Source organism: Durio zibethinus, chromosome 11, assembly GCF_047325235.1.
Source record: "Durio zibethinus cultivar Kanyao isolate XHJ-2024 chromosome 11, ASM4732523v1, whole genome shotgun sequence".
NCBI lineage: Eukaryota > Viridiplantae > Streptophyta > Magnoliopsida > Malvales > Malvaceae > Durio > Durio zibethinus.
In genome coordinates this window covers 22,929,570-22,950,272 of record NC_143172.1, presented here as the reverse complement: position 1 = coordinate 22,950,272, position 20,703 = coordinate 22,929,570, and the positions used below count along the sequence as shown (strand labels likewise).

Sequence of the window (20,703 nt, the reverse complement as noted above, 5' to 3'; positions counted from 1 at the left end):
ATTTTACTACAATTTATAAATCATTTATAATATTAACCTTGATTTGAACTATGTCCAGGGTTGGGACAGGCCCGTCTTACATCTTTAGAACCTTGTTCAAGGCCTGGTTGTACTACTTAGGTTCATTTAAGCTTGTTCCAATTAAATTTATTTTAAAACATTAAAAAATATAACTTATATTAACATTCTAAATATTTATACCAAGCAAACAGCACTATCGCCATCGAACCAATCTCTGATGGCTTTGATGAAGGAGACTTCAAGCAAGCTCCAAGTTTAGAAGCCTGCTTGGAGTCCTTCAAAATAGTTGGGCCTAGAACTTTGGTAGAGCTGATAGTGAAATTCAACACCTGAAGGACACCAGGTAGTTCCATTGTCTATGATTCATTACTGTCTTGGGCTCCTGATGTAGCTAAAGAACTCGGCGTCTATGCAGCTATAATGTCAACAAACTCAGCTATGGTGCTCTCCTTTTATTGCAAATCCATCAAGAGCGCTTGACTTTGCCTGTGAAACAAGAAACCTTAGCAGCCCCAATGCGTGGCCTGCCTTCTCTTGACTTTTCCGACTACAATTCACTCTGCTTCTTTACCAGTACTGACCTTGGACAAACTTAGAACTCTGGATGAAAATGATTGGGTTTTCTGCAACTCCTTCGAAGCGCTGGAAAGTGAGGTAAATAACTGGATTCTGGCTTTTGTTCAGAGCTTTTGTAGCTAAATGAAATATTCACTCTACAACTACAAGTAATCTGGCTGTAATAGAGACTACCAGGTGATCATCTGATCTAAGGCTCTGACGTTTGCTTTCAGAAACTTAAATTATGCTTGATAAGAAGGAATGGGATTGGGAGGGAAAATGAAAGGGAGAGAGGTTGGTTTCATGTACCTGAACTTTACTAACAAATACCTGAGGAAATTTGCTGCAAAATGGAATAACCTTGTATAAATGCAAGAATTTATTATAGAGTAATCGAATATTCCAATTACATTAACAATATGCAGAAGATTGAAAATTTACATTTGTACTGAATGTGACCATTTGCAAAAGGACAATAGTATGTGTGTTGGAAGTTAAGAGTGTGAGGTCATATAAGGATAAAGTTTGAAAAAGATATGTATGAAATTAGTTACATTAAGACCTTTCATCAGCAATTCATAGGATACTTCACATCTTGCAAGTGGTGTTGTCATTACACACGTCAGCCTGTGAGGAAAGAATAAAGCCAAACAGTTAGTTAAACATTTGTGAAACATGGGACACAACATGATAAAATCACAAGATATATCTTTCTCTTGTACTTCCTACCGGACAGAATGTTAATATATCTTTCAGTTTGTTCATTTCATGGTCTTATAATGGTTGAAGTTTAAATAAATTTGTGCCCATCAGGCTGGATTGGAAGATGGATTTTAATTCATAACTTCAGTTAACTGGGATTTTTTTAAATATAAAGCACCATAAGAACAAGGACCTGATAACTGATGCCTAAAAATAAAGGTTCTTCACAGCATAGCATGAAATTCCTGCCACAGTTATGAGTTATCACCAACAACAATAGTGTTTCACACTGTGGTGTTCAAAAGTCAAAACATATGCATAGGTTTAACTTGTAAGAAGCGGCACGGTTAGAGGACTGGCGCACTTTTACTTTCAAAGGTGGGAACGTCTGAAAATCTAAAAAGAGTTAATGTGGAAAGCAAAACAATCATCAATTCATATATTTGAATGACATCTGTTTGTTGATATGATAAACAAACACAAAAAAAGAAAACCTTGCTTGTAATGAGATAGAGCAAAAGGCCAACATCTTATGCATGCATGCTATTCAGCTAATTTATTTTGCTTTCAACATGATAGAACCTTGGAACCTCATACAGTTACTGTATGCATACCTTGTTCTTTCTTCGTGTCTCCAAGATCTCTTCTAACGGAGGCCGGCCTGAAACAAGAACAGGAATCCTTCAAACATGAGATCCCTATAAAATCTCACAAGCCAGCATTTGAAACTTTTAACATAAAGATAAAGAATTCTAGAGATAAAATTGCATTAACTTCCACTCTCAATGCTTTAATTTCAAAAGGCGACAGATTTTGACATGTAGGTTAGTATGATGGTGCAATTCTGTAACCAAATATTAACTGTACAAATTAACTATACTTGGCAACGGAAGCTAAGAACAGAGACTCAGAATTTCAATTTTCATTTTTTGGCCTGAATGAAACTGAAAGGAGATAGAATACAGAATTTTAAATGCAGCATATGTTTACCAGTAATTTGAAGACGATATTTAGCCCAAACACCATAGATGGAATCAGCAATTGTTGCAATCTGCGGATTATGGCATGCATTAGCCACTGATGTACAAGGAAAATCTTTATTTTTCCTGAAACTACAAGTTTCTGAAAGACAGTAGCAAATCACTGGAACTACAAGTAATATAAGAAAGAATAAGCTTACAGGTTCATATTTGGTAATGGCATAAACCCATCCAAGACCAACTTGCTCATACAATTTTCTAAATGCCTGCAAATCATCAGTAGCATAAATAATGCTTTAAATTGTATCGTCCTGTCCACTGTGCTCCCCAATCCATAAAAAAGCAGATGTAACATTAAAGGAAAAAAAAAAAAAGAAGGAAATAAGGGGTAAAGGCAACCAGCTTCAATTAAAGATATCTTAACACTATACTCTGGTCAGGTTGTGGTTAAATATAATAGCATTTGATAGTACTTTAATTAAACCCTCTTGCCCAAGTAAGCACCCCTTGTATGCCTATAGAAACTTGTACACTGCTTGAACATATTATAACCTGTAGTGATCACTTATTATAACCTGCTTCGACATCCTAAACAGCATTCAGGACTCCAACTATCAAAAGAAATGCTGGCTTGCAACTTTCAGATTCAAAGTTCATATACCTCAGTTGAATTTTTTTTCTTTCCTCTTCATTACAATAGTTTTATCCTTTACTTTCATTTATATTTCAGTCCAACAATTTATAACTCTAGCAAATGTTTTTCTCATAACAACATTCAGCAAATTTGGCTAACAATACCTGCAGAACAAGGTTAGAATAACAAACAAGAAAAAGTTCACAATCCACGATTAGAGCATTGTTAAAATTAAGAAAGTCACACCTCGACATCTGTGACAACAGTTCCATCAGAGAGAATGGCATGAATTCTTCCCATAACCTAAACAAAAAACAGAACTTATTGAAATTCCATATTTGAATATCAATCATATTCCTAGTTGTGAGAAAACACTCATTTATAACTGGTTGTCATCTTGTAATTTATCTATTTATACTTGTATCTCTAGAATTAATGACAAAAAATTAGGATAGACAATCTCTCAATTATAAGATCAATTTTATGAAGATTTAGCTTCCTAGTTTACTCAATAGTTAGTTGTATATAAACTTAAGATGCTTGTATAATTTTTTATAAGCAGCTTTTCAATATACATTCAATTTTACTCTTAGTTTTTTCATATGAAATCAAAGCTTTAGGCTCTTCTTGAGAAGAAAATTTTTTCAGCCTTCATTGCTGAATTTTATTTCAGGCCTTTATAACCAAATCTTGTTAAATCTTTCTGTCTATGTTTGGATTGAGGTAAAGGGGAGAAAGGAAAGGAATGGAAAGGAAACAAAAGGAGATGGGGAATCCTTTCCCTTGTTTGTATATGACATTAAAAAAAAATAAAGGAAAGGAAGGTATATTTAGCTCCCCTTGGTTTCCCTCAACTTTCTTCATCGTTTAATTACCTCAAATTGGGGGAAAAGGAAGGGAAAGGAAAAGAATAAAAATTTTAAAACATAAAATGACTATTATATCCTTATTAATTTCTCTAAATTAAAACTGTATCATTTTGAACTCCAAAATTAGATTAAGAATACAAAACATCATTTACCAATAAATTTATTATCTCTAATTTTTTTCTCTTATTTTTATGAATTCCACAAATTTCATTAATAATTATTTTTATGAAGAAATAAAGGAAAATTTAAAAGATGGAATATGTTAACACAAACATGTAAATGTTACAGTAAAAACAAATATTATCAAAGGTTATAATCAGAAAAAAAATAATATAATAAATCATTTCCTTCCCTTTCCATTATTTAACCAAACAATGATTGTTAGGATTCCTTTACTTTCTTTTCCTTTATTAATTTTGGCTATCCAAACAAAGGGTATATATATCATTTCCTTTCCTTTAAAAAACCTTCCTTTCCTTTACTTTCATTTCCTTTCTTTTACTAATATTTATCCAAACATAGCTTCAATTTTATTTTTTCCTTCTTTGGCCTTTCATTGCCTAGAATCATCTCTGGTTAAACTTTTACCATCAAGACTCGTTTCAGTCCTAAAAAAGATAACTATGCTAGAGATAGTAGGATCTGCCACTACTACCTGATTTGAAGAAATAACAACTGGTAAAACCACCGGAGTACTACAGAAGTCTCAAGAACAAAGAGCATTGGACAGAAAAGAGATGAGAAACTAATAAGCCTATTCCAAACTCTTGAAAGGCCTAATGAGGTATGTTCCTTGGGTAGGGTTTCTAGTTCAGGTAAAGCTTTTGGTTCTCATGGATTAAATGTCTCGATTCAACCTATTACAAATTCTTAGGTCATTGACTCGGGAGCCACAAACCATATGACACATTCCTTCCAGAAGTTTAGTACATATATCATCTGTCCTAGTAATAAGAAAATTATTGTTGCAGATGATTCACTTACTACAATGGTAGGATTAGGTGATGTTCAAATTAATCCCTCGTTTGTTCTTAAAAATGTTCATCATGTTCTTGGATTGTCTACAAATCTAACATCTAGGCAAAAATTTACCAAAGACATAAACTGCAAAGTGATTGTTTATCCTTCTTATTGTGAATTTCAGGACCAAAGTTCGGGGAAGAGGATTGGATTTGCTAAAAAGATTGACGGACTATACTATCTTGAGACATTAAGCAACACAAGTAATATCAAGAATAGTTTACCTTTGTCATTTCTTTTTGAAAAATCTCCCAATAAAGACAAAATCAAGCTTTATCATTTTCGTCTTTTACTTGATAAAAGAAGTTCTACTTCTTTTTACTTGATTCGTAGTGACATATGGGTCCCTATACAATTCTTAATATTTCTGGTGCAAGATGGTTTGTTTCTTTCATAGATGATTTTACTATGCTTTTGGATATTTTTACTTAAATTCAAATCAGATGTCAATAGTATGTTTTTAAGCTTTCAAAACATGATCTAAAATCAATTTGAAGTGAAAATCAAGAAATTTAGGTTTGATAATGCAACAAACTATTTTAACCAGAGTTTATCTACCTATTTTCAAAAAGAGGGGCTTATCCATGAATCATCTTGTGTTAATACTCCATAGTAAAATGGAGTGACAAAAAGAAAAAACAATCATTTATTAGCCACAACCAGAGTTTTACTTTTTCAAGTAAATGTACCCAAATCCTATTTAGGGGAAGTTGTCCTCACTGTCACACACATTATAAATAGTTTACCTTTAAGGGTTTTGGGATTTAAAACTCCTATGGAACTACTATCACAATTCTATCTCAACTTTAATACCACAAACAACCTCTAGGATAGTTGGTTGTACATCATTTGTTCATGTTCATAGTCATAATAGAGGGAAGTTGGATCCTAGAGCAATTAAGTGCATTTTTTGTGAAGTATTCATCAACTCAAAAAGGGTATAAGTGCAATCATCCTCCTACCAAAAAAGTCTATGTGTCTACAGATGTCACTTTTGAAGAAAGTAAACCATTTTTTACTCAACCTTATCTATAAAGGGAGACTTCATTCATGGAAGATAAGGATAAAGACTTCTTTTTGCTTGACTTGTCCTTCTCTTCAACATTTTCACCCATTAATTTTTCTGAGTCTAAACCTGTTTCTTCTGAGTCGAAGTCAAATACTAAATTTGAGTCTAAACCCATTCCAAACACAAAAGATGTGACAAAAGATAATATTGTTCTTGATTCTATGAAGGAATTACATGTGTATTCAAGAAGGAAAGTTCCAGATCCTAAACCAGTGCAAGTCTAAAAATCTTATCCTAATTCTGAAAATGAGGTAACTACAGTCTTTGACTCTATTTCTTTAAAATGAGCATGAATCTTCTAAAACTATAACCAGTGATTATAATCTGCTTATTTTCATTAAGAAAGGAACCAAAGAATGTACTAAGCATCCGCTATCCCTAATCTCTAATTTTGTGTCATTTAAAAAGTTCTCACCATCCTACAAAAATTACCTTATGAGCTTAAACACTATTTCTATTCCAACTACTTTATCCGAGGCATTATCCAGTGAGAAATAGAAACAAGCCATGAAATAGAAATGGAGACTTTAGAGAAAAATAAGACATGGGAACTGGTAAAGTTGCCTAAAGGAAAAAATTTAATTGGGTGTAAATGGATTTTCACTATAAAATACAAAGCGGATGGTACTGTTGAAAGGTATAAAGTCATGTCGGTGGCTAAGGGCTACACTCAAACTTATGGAGTGGATTATCAGGAAACTTTTGCTTCAGTTGCCAAGATAAATACAGTTAGGATTTTGTTATCATTGGTTGTAAATTACAATTGGCAGTTTAAACAATTTGATGTAAAAAATACTTTTCTACATGATGATTTGGAAGAAGAAATACATATGAAAGTTTCACTGGGATTTAGAGGTTATCTAAAAGCAAACAAAGTATGCAAGCTGAAAAAGGTTTTATACGGCCTTAAACAGTTTCCTAGGGCTTGGTTCGGGAGATTTGCAAAAGTGATCCTAGCAATGGGACACAAGCAGAGTCAAGGAGATCACACATTATTTATCAAGCACTCTAATTCAGGGAGAGTCACAGTTCTATTAGTGTATGCTGATGATAGTTGTAACTGAAGATGATGAAAAAGAAAGAGAATCTCTAAAACAATGTTTGGCTAGAGAATTTAAGATAAAAGAGTTGGAGAGATTGAACTTTCTAGGAATTGAAGTAGCTCACTCACGGCATAGTATTTTCATCTCACAACAGAAATATGTGATGGATCTTTCAAAAGAAACTGGGAAGCTCACGAGTAAACCTACAAATACCCTTATAAATCCTAATCATAAAAGAAGCCAATGAAGATTAGTTAGAAAACTCATTTATCTCTCATATACTAGACCTAATATAGCATTTGCTATGAGTGTGATAAGTCAATTTATGCATAGTCCTAAAGAAGTGCACCTATAGGCTGTTCGTGTATTGCACTATTTAAAGGTCAATCCTAGGAGATGTATCATATTCAAAAGAAATTCAGGTTTGGTTCTAGAGGCATATACAAATACAGATTATGCAAGTTCAGTAACTGATAGAAGATCCACCTCAAGCTATTACACTTTCCTAGGTGGTAATCTTGTGACTTGAAGGAGTAAAAACAAAATGTGGTGGCAAGATTAAGTGCTGAAGCAGAGTTCATAGCAATGGCTCAAGGAATTTGTGAATTATTATGATTAAAGATTATCCTAGAAGACTTAAAAATCAAGTGGGATGGACCAATGAGACTCTACTATGATAATAAGTCTACAATACACATTGCACACAATCCTATGCAATATGACAGAACAAAACATATTGAAGTAGACTAGCATTTTATAAAGGAAAAACTAGAGTGTGGGTTGATTTGTAAACCATATGTATCAACCAAGAGTCAATTTGCATATATGTTGACTATAGGTCTCAGCAGTGCAACATTTCAAAAAATTATTTCCAAGCTGGAAATGGAAAAACACCTTTTCACCAGCTTGAAGGGGAGTGTGGGAAAACATTTATTTACGACTTGTTGTAATCTTGTAATCTATATATCTATATTTGTATTTCTAGAATTAAGTATTTGTATCCCTAGAATTAAGGAAAAAAAATTAGGATAGACAATCCATCAATTATAGAATCAGTTTTATGAAGATTTAGTTTCCTAGTTTACCAAGTAGTTAGTTGTATATAAACCTAAGGTGTTTATATAATTTTTTATGAGTAATTTTTCAATATACATTTAGTTTTATTCTCAATTTTCTACACCATTTTATTTCTTAGATTTTCCGCATTAGAAACTGATCACACACAGACGGCAAACTTATTTGAAATTGATCAAAAAGGGATTAATAACCCATGAAAAAAAATATAAAAGGTTGCCTACAAAATAGTCAACTTCTCATAACAATTAACAAACATCTACATCATGAACATACAGTTTTGTAGTCCAATCCTTGATTTTCTTCGGCATAATAATCATCAGAACTTATGTCAATAAACTTGATAGTGCCATATTGCTTGTTCCTCTCCCTTAGCATATCAACCTGATAACAAAAGAAATAGTAAACAGAGTAAAAAAAACTATTGAACACCAAATATATCATAAGCAAACATAAGCAAGAAATATGGAGTGGTATGGTATTCCAAATTCCTACAGTAGTCATTTCAGAGTATACCTCACGCATGCAAAGCGGACAATCTCCATCATAAAGCATTTTAATCTTCCAATTTTGAGGGGATTTCTGTTCATCATCTCCTTTTCCTTTCGGGGATGTTGTAGTATCTGCAGTTGCCTCCTGTATTGCCCGAATCTGATACTTAAATCCTGGAAAGAAAATGTACCAAAGTTGATAACAAATCAAACTCCCACATCCTTTTAAGAATATGCTAATCAAAATGAATGGAAAACTAGCATGCATATATAGAAAAAATAATAATAAAAAAATGAAACCTCAAAAAAGATCATCAAAAAGTGACCCAGCAAACAAAACATGACTAGAATAGATGACAAAATTAAGAGTGAGAAGAAGGACGAAAGTGAACGGCATCCTTACCAGTTTTGCAGTTAGGATAAGATGTGAATCTTGAAGAGGATGTGAAGGGGAATGATGGAATCGTACTCTGAAATTTTGAGAAAATTAAAGGAGAGATGGGGGTGGTTCTTTGTCTTACAACACAGGCACCAGCAACGGCAGCCCCTCTCAACGCCATACTGCATTTGATATTGGGTTTTCCGTTCTAATCGTCACTTCGTTTCTTCATCAACCTTAAAAACGACCACGAGGTTCTGTTGTACACGTGGCAACCGCATATTCACCAATATTAAAAACACATGGCAAGAACTCAGGAAGCCAACGTCAGAACTGTCATAGCCCACAACCCAAGTGATGAAAATCAAGAAAAAAAAACATATTGGTTACAAATAATAATATGAAAAACTGTAGGGGTATACATGCAAAAACTTGTTATTAAATTATTTTGGCAAAAGCCCATTTGGCAGTCTGCTTCGCTCGATATATCCCGCAGCTAATTTTTATTTTTATTTTTTCTTCAATCTGATCTCTGAAAATCTCTGAAATATCAAAGAAATGGCCTTTTTCCTTCAAAAAGGCGGCCTTGCCAATCGCTTCCGATGTTCTTATCAGGTGTGAAAACATTTATACATTTTATTTATGTATAATAATTTCATTTGATCTTGATTGGTTCTTTGCTTGATTTTTTAATAGCTATATCTAACTCTCTGAAATTTGTTTACTGAGTAAAGCAGAAGACAGAGGGTTCCTTGGCTGTGCCAAGTCGAGCATTTCACGTGGAACCTGGGGATCGTGAGAAAGCTGTGAGTTTCCCCTTTTCTGTATCTTTCCGAGTTCAATTTTCTTGATAAGAATATACCCTTTTGTTTCTTTTTGGTTTATCTTTTGATTTCGTATTGGTTGGGCAAAAGGGTTGCAATTGTACTTCTGGGTCAGCTGGTAATCTAGTTTTTAGGATTTTATCTCTTTCAATTGAGCCTATACCAATAGATGAAGTGAAGATTAGAAAAATTATTATTTCAAGAGATTGAAAAAAGTTTGTTTGTTTTTATCTCTCCTTGATCATGGGTTTCAAACTTTCAATTTTTTATAAGTGTTTTTTTTTTTTTAGCAAGTGAGACGTTACATTTGCGAGTGAATTGGTTTGAAATTCTTGATATATAATCAAATCCTTTAAACAGTTTCCTTTTTCTTTTCTTTTCTTTTCTTTTTTTTTCTGCCATGGAGGGGGAGGGTTAGAAGTGATTAGTGATTATATGTATATATATGTAGAGAGAGAGAGGGGGGGGGGGGGGGGGAGGAGATCCACTTACACTAGTGTAGTTTTTACACTTTGTTGGACTATTGGATCAAAATTACTAAATTTAAAAATACTATTTTGATTAAATAAATTATGGATTTAATTTTGATCCAAGGGTCCAAAAAAGTGTAAGTGGATCCCTACTTATGTATATGTTCTTACATGTGATGCTGTTGTGCCATACTTGATACCATGTTGATGTGGAATACGCCTTGCAGCTCTTGGCAAAGGACCCTTCTTTAAGACGATTTAAATCTTATAAGAAGAGTGTGTGGCGACTGAAGAGAATCGGGGATGTTCTGACAATTGTTGTTGTAGCAGGTAAAGCTAGCATTTGCTATAAGTTGAACGATTTGCTTCTTGAGTTTTATTATGTATGGATAACTCCATAAGAAGTTGGGTTTGATTTTCTATAGTCCTCATGTTTCATATGTTTTTTAGATTTGTTCCAAATATGTCTCTAATATTTATAATGGTTCGAATTGATTTTGGGTGAATTTGGACATTACACTTCAATGTTGTAATGACTGGAAATGTTCTTTCTTTTGTTTTTTTTAATTTTCACTTTCCCCTTCTTTCTTGGAAGGAAAAAAAGCTTGAAACAAAAAAAATGTAGTAAATCATTTAAAAACTTAATTTTGAAAGTATATAACCTATGTGGTGATATATCCTCTCATTGCCAATAGCTAGATTTTAAGGATTCATTGTGTTAATAGCTACTCCCCCCTTCCTTTTTTCCGCTTCCCCCATATTTAATGGAAATTGTGAAATTATGGACAAACCCAACAAATAAAGCATGCTGAATTGATCATAATAAATTTGATTGATTAGATAGTTAGCTTTGCAATTTCTAGAGTAAAATTGTTCTGGTCCCTGAATGAGAACAGAAGGAAATGTAATGCTGCTAAATCATAGAGATTTGGGGGTTGATACAACTAATGAATGATTGTTTTCAAATTTGTGATGAATATTCAACTTCATTTCATTGGCATTTTATCATTGAACATTGATACTCAAGTTCTTCTCTCGCCTTTTGTTTATACTGTCTGTTTTTATTTTTCTTAATTAATCGCCTTCAGCTTTGAAAAAGGAAAAAAAAAAAAAAAAAAAAAGAAACTATAGTCCTAAACTTGCAGCTTTGTCCATTTTATGTCTGAAATTGAGTTAGAGAGATCTGTCATGAATTGTTAGTCTATAATTTCAAAATAAACGGTGAGAAGTGGGAGACATTAAACCAATATCCTTACTAAACCTCACTTGGAGAAGAAAAATAAGGTTTATGCATCGCTGTGTAAGACAAACAGTCAAGCATCTGTGACTAAACTTCTTGTATGATGTTATTACGTTTGTTTGTTTCAGGTTGTTGCTATGAAATTTATGTCAAGGCAGTAATGCGAGAAGAAACTCGGAACCAGGCAAAGGCTGCTAGTGGAAGTGAATGAGGCTGTGCATGTTTTTGCTTCTCTGCCAAAAGGGAAAAGTGTACGACTTAGTGTTTGATTTTGTTTTGGCAGCAATATTTTAGCCATTTAGTGACTTTGCCTCATCGATAAATAAGCAAAATAAAATGTGCTGCTGTGACATTCTTGAATGCAAGACCCTACTCAGCAGATTTCAATCAAGTTCTCATCTTTCATAAAATCTGTCAAATAATTTTCTTTTATGATGATTCCAATTATTTTAGAAAATCGCTCCAGTATAGGGGTAACTATGCACTGTGGCATAAAGGAAACATCCAAAACGGTGCTGCTGGGTACTAGTTGGAGAGGTGGAACAAGAAAAGTGGTGGATGGGTTTTCCACATGATATCAACCCATAAGATATGATTTCATTCTACTTTTATCGCATTTATGTTTTATATATTAATGTAACTAGGTACTATCATGCAAAATTTAGGTTTTGAGATGTTGTCATGTAAATTCATGTGAATTCTCCTTTTTTATTTTTAAGAAAAAAAAAATATTGGATGGTTGTCAGACAAAATCAAGAAGATTTAAAAATATATATATATATAAAATAATAACTTCCATTAAAGAAGCAGGTTTTATTAATTTGAATTGTGTTGATTGAGTTGCCCTCAAGATGGTTCTTTGTAGGTTGCTGCCCACTTTGGCTTACCAACTATGGCTTGAAAATGAATGAATTATCATGCAAGAATGCGATCTCGGTTAGACAGGTCTGACAGTCCCTATATCTGTGTGAGATAGGTTTGGCAGTTCGTGTATCTGAATTAGAGGTGTCGGGCACGGCTGTCATTAAAAAATTAGTTCAGTGTAAATGGGTTGCGTTGATTCAATGTTATCATGTAATTTGTTGTGCTGGTATGGTTTATGAAGAGTAAGAGTATGATTCAACAGGATTTATGATTCATGACTTTATGGATCGTGCCATACTTAGCACGATATTATTTTTTGTATTGAGCCAAGCATGGCTCATTTATAGTTTTTTAAATTTGTATAATTTTTTTTAGGAAAATTTTTTTCTTTGATTTTCAACTATCTTTAAAATTAATTTATGAAATTAATACATAAAGCATAAATTTTATATGATTCAACAAAATATTTATATTTATCAATAAAAGATAAAAGAATTTATTGAAATAATATGTAAAAATTAACAAATAATAATATTAAAGTTCTAAATTTAAAAAAAAAAATGGATACCACATTATTATTTTATTTTTATTTTCACCATATGATGATTCATTTATATCATATATTTTGTCTTATTCTTGATTTTTTTAATAACTAATTTTTAAGTAATAAATATTAATAGATTTTTTTAAAAAATAATAAATCAAAATAAAAAATTAGAATTTTATCTACTAATAATTTAAATATTTATTTAATGAAACAATTTAGTTTTTATAAATTATTAACATAAAGTATCAAAAGGATAAAAGAACATATGTCATATGAATAAAATAACATAAAATTCAACTAAAAACCAATAAATTAAACTCATTTATAATATTTATGAACTAAAAAAACATGACACATTAGTGTTTGTGTGTGTGTCACGTGCTAACATTGGCTCTTAACGAGTCATGCCGTGATAACTCAATGAAGCTAAAATATTTAGTTTAGCATATCACAAGTATATGAGTTGCGCATGACACGGCCCATAATTATAGCAAAGAGTTGTGTCAAATACAGCTCACATCATATCCAATCTAATTATGTTATTAGTTATCCAACTCATTTAACATTTCTTTTTTGTTGTATTTTTGTTGTATTTATTTAATGTAAAATATAAAAATTATCATGTTATAATTCATATTAACAATGAAATGTAAAATATTTTTTTATTTTTATCAAATCTATCAAAATTTTAAATTGTAATACTTTTATATTTTTTTAATGTCTAAAACTATCAAATTTATTAGACTTAAAAATAGCCGAGTTATCATAACGCCAGCACCATTCAAGCCAGAGTAACTTCAGATTCCCCTATTCGTGACTGGAGTTTGTTCTATAAAGTTGCTTGGATATATAGCATAAATTAATTTACAAGTCAGCTGGATTTTGCTTAGATTTAGAAACCCAGAAATCTTTTATAATAAGAATAATGGATACATTGGCTAGCAATTTATCATAGCTGAAACTTTTGAATCTCCTTAGGTTTTGGCATCATGAAGAAGACTTCCCAAGCTGGTAGCATGGTTGCCAATTTTGAAAACTTAATTACTTTCCTTAATGATTGATCATTTTTCAACAGAGTTGCCAGAATGTGGAAAAAAAAAAACACTTGTAAAAATGGTAGGGCAACATTTACACAATTATTTTCTCAGTCCCAAAAAAAGTAGAAATTGTTGGGTACAGCTCTACTAACTTGTGTTTGTTTTTGGCATTGGTGTCTAGAATATGAGATAGATGGCTATCAACAAGGACTTTTCATGGCCAAGTGAAAAGCAGACACTGAATCTCTTCAACTTTAGTTGTGGCCTCCAAAAGAGAGAAAAAGAATTAAGACCTGGCCACTATTGGCATTGGATGGAAAAGATAATGGGGCAATGCTCAGATTGCCCAGAGAAAGAAAAAGAGGCCATCACATCCCATCGGGCTCTTTTTTGGGTTGCTATTGTTAAGTTGAGTTCGTAAATTTTTGTAAAATAAGCAAGGAAAAAAAAAAACATAAATGTGAAGAAGAATAGAGAAAGTCTTTTCTTTTTTAAGGTTCTGGTTCTGTTCAGAAATTAAATTAGTTAAAGTAGAGAGAATTAAAATAATTAAAATTTTGACGATTTCCAATAAAAAATTAATAATCAATTAAATTTTCTAAAATTAATTGGATAACTACTAATTTGCTTTGATTTTCAACTATTTTTCTACCACTGAGACGGCAGGATGAGCGTGAAATCAATCTAGAAAATAATCAAATTCAATTAATTACTAATTGAGAAAAAATCACTGATGTTAATGCATCAAGCGGCTAAAACCATTCAAATGTAATTGATTGTAAACCCTCTTTTTTCCAGAAAATGATACATTAACATTAGACAAATCTAGTTGAATAATTTTAGCAGCTAATAATAGCAAAAGAGAACGAGATGCTTTTTTAATTATTATTATTTTTTTAAATAGTATAATATAACTTGGTTTGAGTTATTGGATCGTTCATGCACACTATCTGTCACCTAAATAATATAATGACAAAAAATATTTTGGGAATGAATCATTAACACTTCACATTATGACCCACAAGACCCTGTACAAGAAAAGAATATCTCCCCACCTATTTACGGTGACAATTCATATACTATTTACCATTCATCATTCTGTGTATTCTCACTTGCTCCATGACCTCGTCCAAACACCGCCTCTGAAGGATTTTTTTAGTGAGGAACAATCTCGTGGGAAAATGGATTGACTTAGTTGCCCATATGATACAACTAAGTCAAGCTGCAGCTATTCGAGATAAGCTATAGCTCATTTATTCAATATTTAAATAAATTTTAACTAACTGAATAAAAAGTTAAACCATATTCAAGTGTTTTAATATCTAAATCAAATAAATTATTATTTTTAATATATATAACTAAATAACAAAAATATAATATTTAATGTTTTTATTTATAATCTTATCAAATAAAATTAAACTTATTAAATCGAATTTGAATATTTGATTGAATTTAAGTTGAATTTCAATATAAAAGTACATCTCTAATCATTCAATCAGAATGGGGAAACAATTGCTGGAGAATCATTTTCCCAATTAAAAAACACCAAAGGAAGTCTCATATAAATTAAGGTAAATTTTATCCATGGCTTTTAATTTTTTATTTTGATTCCACTTTAATCCTTAGCATATTCCGTTTAGGTCCCTTAAAACTGTTTCATTTTTATTATTTTGTCACATTGTTTCATTAAAAATTGAAAAAAAAATCCACTTGGCATGTCAAGAAAATGTCCACATCGCATGCCAAATAAGTTACAACATAGATGAAAGACCAAAATGAAATATTTTAAAAGATTAAAGATTCAAATCAGACAATTAAAAAATTAAAAATTAAAGTGAAATCAAAATAAAAAAAAAAATTAAATTTACAGGTGTTCTCATTCTTTTTGCTATTGATGGATCTTTATTTTTTAATTTTTTTCTTTTGTTTCTTGCTTGATAACTGTTGCAAAGAGAGCTTTGATGATTTCGTTTAGCATTTAATTAAAAAATGTAAATTATCTTGGATCGCTAATTCCTAAGAAACTCTATAAAATTTTCATATAAATGTTGAAAACAAAATCTTCTCAAATGGTAAGAGATGCTTTAGGTTGGAGGATTATGAATTTATAAGACAAAAAGAATTCATAAACGAATGTTATACTTCATTTAACCTTTTAATTTTCACACATTTGTTTAAAGAAGAAAAAAGTTATAATTTATTTATAGATATTGACAGTTGAAGTTTCCAATTAATTTCATAAAAACACGGTTTCTAATTTATACCAAAAATAAAAATATGATGAAAAAATTATAGTTTTTAAATTGTATTTGAATTTTAAAACAGATAATTATTATATTTTAATCAAATTTGTGTCAAAATTAAAAGTATGATAATAAATTATTTTAAAATTAAAAATATAATGATAAATTTTAAAAAATTAATTGTAAATTTAAACCATTCACATTCACATAAATAAAATAATAAATTTACATTTTATCCCATTATTCTCTAATTGTCCAGCCAACAAAGAAACAGAGGAATGGGACGCACGCGCTTTTCGAGAGGGTGGTACAAAGATTTCCTAAGTCCGAAAGAAGCGCGATTCTGTTCGAATTGATCTGCATATTAGATCGATCTGAAGAACTTTAAGTAATTCACTGTTAGCAAACGCAACCGACACCTGTCCAAGACGAGGAAATTATGGTAAATTCATTAAAATAAATTACTATTTTATCCTCAAACGTGGACAGCTAGCACATGTTATTGGTCAAAAAGTCTACGCAAAGACCAACCTCAATATCTCTGAGCTCTAACTGCATACACAATAATTTTGACAGGCACAAATTTATAAAATAAAAGGAAACGGTCAGTCAAAGGAGTTTTTGTTTGGAAACAGAAAAAGTCTCCTCTTCTGCCCTTTGCTCTTGGCTTAACATCAATAAAGCTACTGAATTTTGCAGTGTAAACAGTTTCTGGTTGGTGGGGGATTGAAAGGAACGATCTGAAAGAGTATGGCACCCTTTGGAGGGACTACCCAGAAGTGTGAGGCATGTGAAAAAACTGTTTACTTGGTTGATCAACTCACTGCTGACAACAAAGTTTATCACAAAGCTTGTTTCAGGTGTCACCATTGCAAGGGTACCCTTAAGGTAAAATCTTTTTTATTCATATCAGCAATCTTTATCTTTCCTTGATATATATAGACACTCACAGCTTTAGTTGACTTTTGTCAATGTATTTGGTGATGCTTCTTTTAATTTGAACATGTCTAATTTTTGTTAATTTTTTGTTTTGCCTTTTGTTGTTTCTCTGCTTAATTATGGATTTGTATATCTGGGTTTTGGCTTCATTTGTAGCTTACAGGGCTCGAGTTTTTATCAATCCTTTGTGTCCTTATTGATTGATGATATGTAGACAGATTTCTTAAAGAATCTTCAACTAAGAACGTTGATCCAACTTCCATGTTATTCTTGGTATCAAAGACTTTTCATAGTTATTGTAGTTTTATGCCTATTAATCAAAGCTCCTGCAAACTGATAAATTATGGTTTGAGATCTGATCAGTTTTCATGGTGTTGAAGGGCAGGTCTACCGAGTAGGTTATCAATTTTTTCTGATTTAAATTACTTTTTAAAGAAAAGCTTACCAGAATTTGGAAGCGAATTGAGATTATATAGGATTTCCTATACATTAATTCCCTTGAGCCATATGGAATTCATAAGGGAAACTGCTATAAAAAAATAAAGGTGAAAGATGCTGTAAAATCATAAAACACTATAGCCAAACCCCAACAATCATACAGTCACCTGTTTCTAGTAGTCACAGGAAAGGTTCTCAAGACATCAAATTCTAAATTTGATGTCAGTAGAAGTGGCAGAAAAAAAAAAATAAGTTTCTTCATTTCTCTTCTCTTTAGAAAATTGAGATCTCTCCCCCTCTACAGTTGGTATATACAGCTGAGGAACCTAATTTCAGTGGCATTGCTGGAAACATTTTTCCTTTTAGTTTGAGGAAAATCCAATGAAGCTGATAATTCAAGTCTCCAATAGGCCTTGAGATCAATCTTTATGAAAGAGTAATCTCCTTAATTTATTTGTAGGGAGTAAGTGGACAAACGAAAAGAAAAAAAAATTACATTCTTGCTGGAATCACACAGAATAGTGATTAAATTGTTCCAAAAACATTGAAGCATGAGGTAAAAAATGGCCGAGCAGTGATCAGTTATCAGTTATTACAGCATAAAGAATTTGTCTCTAGAGTACGGGTTTATGATATGGTCGCACCAGCCATCATTAATGACGATCTATGTTTTATTGGATATAAGCATTTTTTTTCTTTGGGAATCAAGCGAACAACGGACATGATTTGGAATCTTTGACCCTTTTCCTGTATTTAACCGTAGAATCATATTTGTGAAAATATTGGATAGTGTAAGATGAATGCCCTTTTTTCAGGACTAACCGCAACAACAGTGGAAGAGTTTCCCAATCCGTGAATTAATTTCTTGACTACGGCCTTTTAACTTGTTCATTCAAGTATCTTGTCTACTTGAATATGAAAACTTGTAGCCATGGTATTCCTAAATTGGATGTGACAATGCAAATGATGATCAGAAAAATATATATATATCCGAGATTGTGTAATCTGAAACATGAGCATATTTATTAGCACTTTCATGTTTATGTTACAATCATTGTTTTCTTTCTTGTGCAGAGGCCTGTTTTTATGCCTTTTGGGCATTCACTTAGAAATACTATTACTGGTGTGAACATATAGTTTCCTCAATGATTCTCAAGTCTTTGCTAGATAGGATGTTAATTTTATCCATATCTAATGGGAACATATTTTTTTATCTAATGGAGATAGGGATGGATATAAAATTATAAGGATGAAAATGTGTATAATTTTAAATTTTTATTAGATACATATACGAAGATGATAATATAGCACTCATCGCACACTCGTCGCATACGATATCTTATATATATATATATATAAATAATAAATAAATTTTTTATTAAATAATATAAATTATTATTTTAGATTAATTAAAATTAATATATTTTATTAAAAAAGTATATTAATATATATAATTACCTAAATATATAAGTTAAAAATTAAAAAAAAATTAGAAAAAAAAGTTTTATTTTTATTTTTTAAAAAACTTATAGTATAGGAATTATCTATGCCCATTAAATATATTAAATATATGTGAGGATGGAAATTGAGATAGATTTGAAGGATGGGAAATTCTTTACCTACCCCATACCCTGGCCATTGAGATCCCTATTTGCTAGGCGTTGATGTTGCAGTATTTAAAACATGAAGTTATATTGCTTCTTTTCTTTAGTTGGCTGCCTTTGATTTTGTGTCCTATAAGTTGTTTGCTCATCCTTTCCTACAAATTTGCAGCTAAGTAATTATAGCTCCTTTGAGGGCGTCTTGTATTGCAAGCCTCACTTCGATCAATTGTTTAAGATGACTGGCAGTTTGGATAAAAGTTTTGAAGGTTCTTAACTTGCTATTGAATTGCTTTTACACTTATTTACTTACCTCTTATCTCCGTTTCGAAAGCCAAATTGATAGGATATTTTGTTTACTTTCTCTTTGCCAGGAACTCGAAAAACTGTTAGGGTAGACCGATCAACGGACCAGGTGCCTCACTGTCTTATGTTGCACAATTCATTTCCAAGTCATAGAAATTATTTTTAGCTCTTAAATCATACTACCACACTTGATCATTGAGGTCATGTTATACGTAAGTTGTTACTTGTTCTCACTGGAATTCTGCAGGTCACCAACAGCAGAGTTTCGAGACTGTTTGCTGGAACTCAAGACAAATGTGTCGCTTGTAAGAAAACTGTTTACCCAATTGAAAAGGTATTCATTGCAAATTTAAATCATTAATTGCTATCACCAAATGCAGCCTAAAGTTGCAACCATAACTGCTAAAGACTTCTTCCCATATGTACATAGAAATGCCTCCTTTCAATTTTATTGACAGATATAATAAGATTTAATTTGTAGATTTTCGTTCCTCTTAATTGTCAACATGTTGTTTTTAAAATAACTGATTAAAAAAATTATAGGCCGATCAATAACAGACTATTGAATCTTATCCTAATAAAAAAAATGGAATTCTTTTTAATTTCTATAACGCTCAGACTAAACAATGCCTCTAATCATATAAACTCTGATCTACATTATGAAAATTATTTCATAGTTGGAGTTTGCTGGTTGTTCTAACCCCAATTGTTTCCTCTATCTTCAGGTGGCGGTCGATGGCACTTGCTATCATAAGGTTTGTTTCAGGTGCACCCATGGAGGCTGTGTGATCAGCCCATCTAACTACATAGCCCATGAACATCGTCTATACTGTAGGCATCACCACAATCAACTGTTCAAACAGAAGGGGAACTTCAGCCAACTTGACAAGCATGAAGAAGTCAAGGAGGTGACTGAGAACACTGTGGCCTAGCTAGGAGGAATCCTGTTTCCAAGCAAGAACCAGATTTCAACATTTGATGCATAGAAGAGCTGTTGTTGGGTTTACTTCCTATTTAGTATATGTCATTTGTCGTCAGGGAGAAATAGTCAGCAGAAGAGTCTGAGTTTGTTGATAAAAGTTTTTGTGTGAGTTTTGAGTTGACGTATGAAGTGGAAAGTTGGTGTTCTGTCCTTCTCAATAAACTATGTTGATATATCCCAAGAAATATCATGTTAGATCTTTGGTTTGAAGATTGATGTGTTTTGAGCCTTTATCTAATAGCTCTCATTTTGGTGATCCATGTTGCTTTTCTTTTCTAGTGACGGTGCTGCAGTATATACCATCAAAAATTATTAGTCATGTAAACTTCAGTAATTCCTTTGGCTGGGAAATAACAAGCATGGCTTGAATCA

The 20,703-nt window shown here is 31.9% G+C and overlaps 3 protein-coding genes across 6 annotated transcripts; 2 read left to right on the top strand and 1 right to left on the bottom strand.

Annotated features, from left to right (window-relative positions):
- Positions 1-160: 160 nt before the first annotated feature.
- Positions 161-9,061, bottom strand: LOC111290567 (Putative thiol-disulfide oxidoreductase DCC). Of its 3 annotated transcripts, XR_016346513.1 has the most exons (10): positions 8,865-9,061; positions 8,487-8,635; positions 8,247-8,354; positions 3,142-3,198; positions 2,462-2,527; positions 2,272-2,332; positions 1,896-1,942; positions 1,142-1,206; positions 889-922; positions 161-755 (listed from the first exon to the last, which is right to left on the bottom strand). XR_016346513.1 is itself a non-coding variant. In XM_089768331.1 (9 exons), the coding sequence occupies exons 1-8, from the start codon at positions 9,019-9,021 to the stop codon at positions 1,168-1,170; spliced, it is 684 nt and encodes a 227-aa protein (XP_089624457.1). In that variant the 5' UTR covers positions 9,022-9,061; the 3' UTR covers positions 161-922; positions 1,142-1,167. The 3 variants fall into 3 exon arrangements, 2 of the variants coding, with proteins under 2 accessions (XP_089624457.1, XP_022737652.2); XM_089768331.1 differs by having other exon boundaries at positions 161-922; XM_022881917.2 differs by lacking the exons at positions 161-755; positions 889-922 and having other exon boundaries at positions 941-1,206; positions 8,865-9,060.
- Positions 9,062-9,293: 232 nt separating this feature from the next.
- Positions 9,294-11,765, top strand: LOC111290569 (succinate dehydrogenase subunit 7B, mitochondrial-like). 2 transcript variants are annotated; one of them, XM_022881918.2, is made up of 4 exons: positions 9,294-9,455; positions 9,575-9,646; positions 10,362-10,464; positions 11,503-11,765. In XM_022881918.2, the coding sequence occupies exons 1-4, from the start codon at positions 9,399-9,401 to the stop codon at positions 11,583-11,585; spliced, it is 315 nt and encodes a 104-aa protein (XP_022737653.2). In that variant the 5' UTR covers positions 9,294-9,398; the 3' UTR covers positions 11,586-11,765. The 2 variants fall into 2 exon arrangements, with proteins under 2 accessions (XP_022737653.2, XP_022737654.2); XM_022881919.2 differs by having other exon boundaries at positions 9,296-9,455; positions 9,578-9,646.
- A 4,917-nt stretch (positions 11,766-16,682) lies between these two features.
- On the top strand, positions 16,683-20,703 carry LOC111291150 (LIM domain-containing protein WLIM1-like). Its single transcript, XM_022882772.2, has 5 exons — positions 16,683-16,953; positions 19,216-19,312; positions 19,418-19,458; positions 19,597-19,683; positions 20,075-20,703. The coding sequence occupies exons 1-5, from the start codon at positions 16,816-16,818 to the stop codon at positions 20,279-20,281; spliced, it is 570 nt and encodes a 189-aa protein (XP_022738507.1). The 5' UTR covers positions 16,683-16,815; the 3' UTR covers positions 20,282-20,703.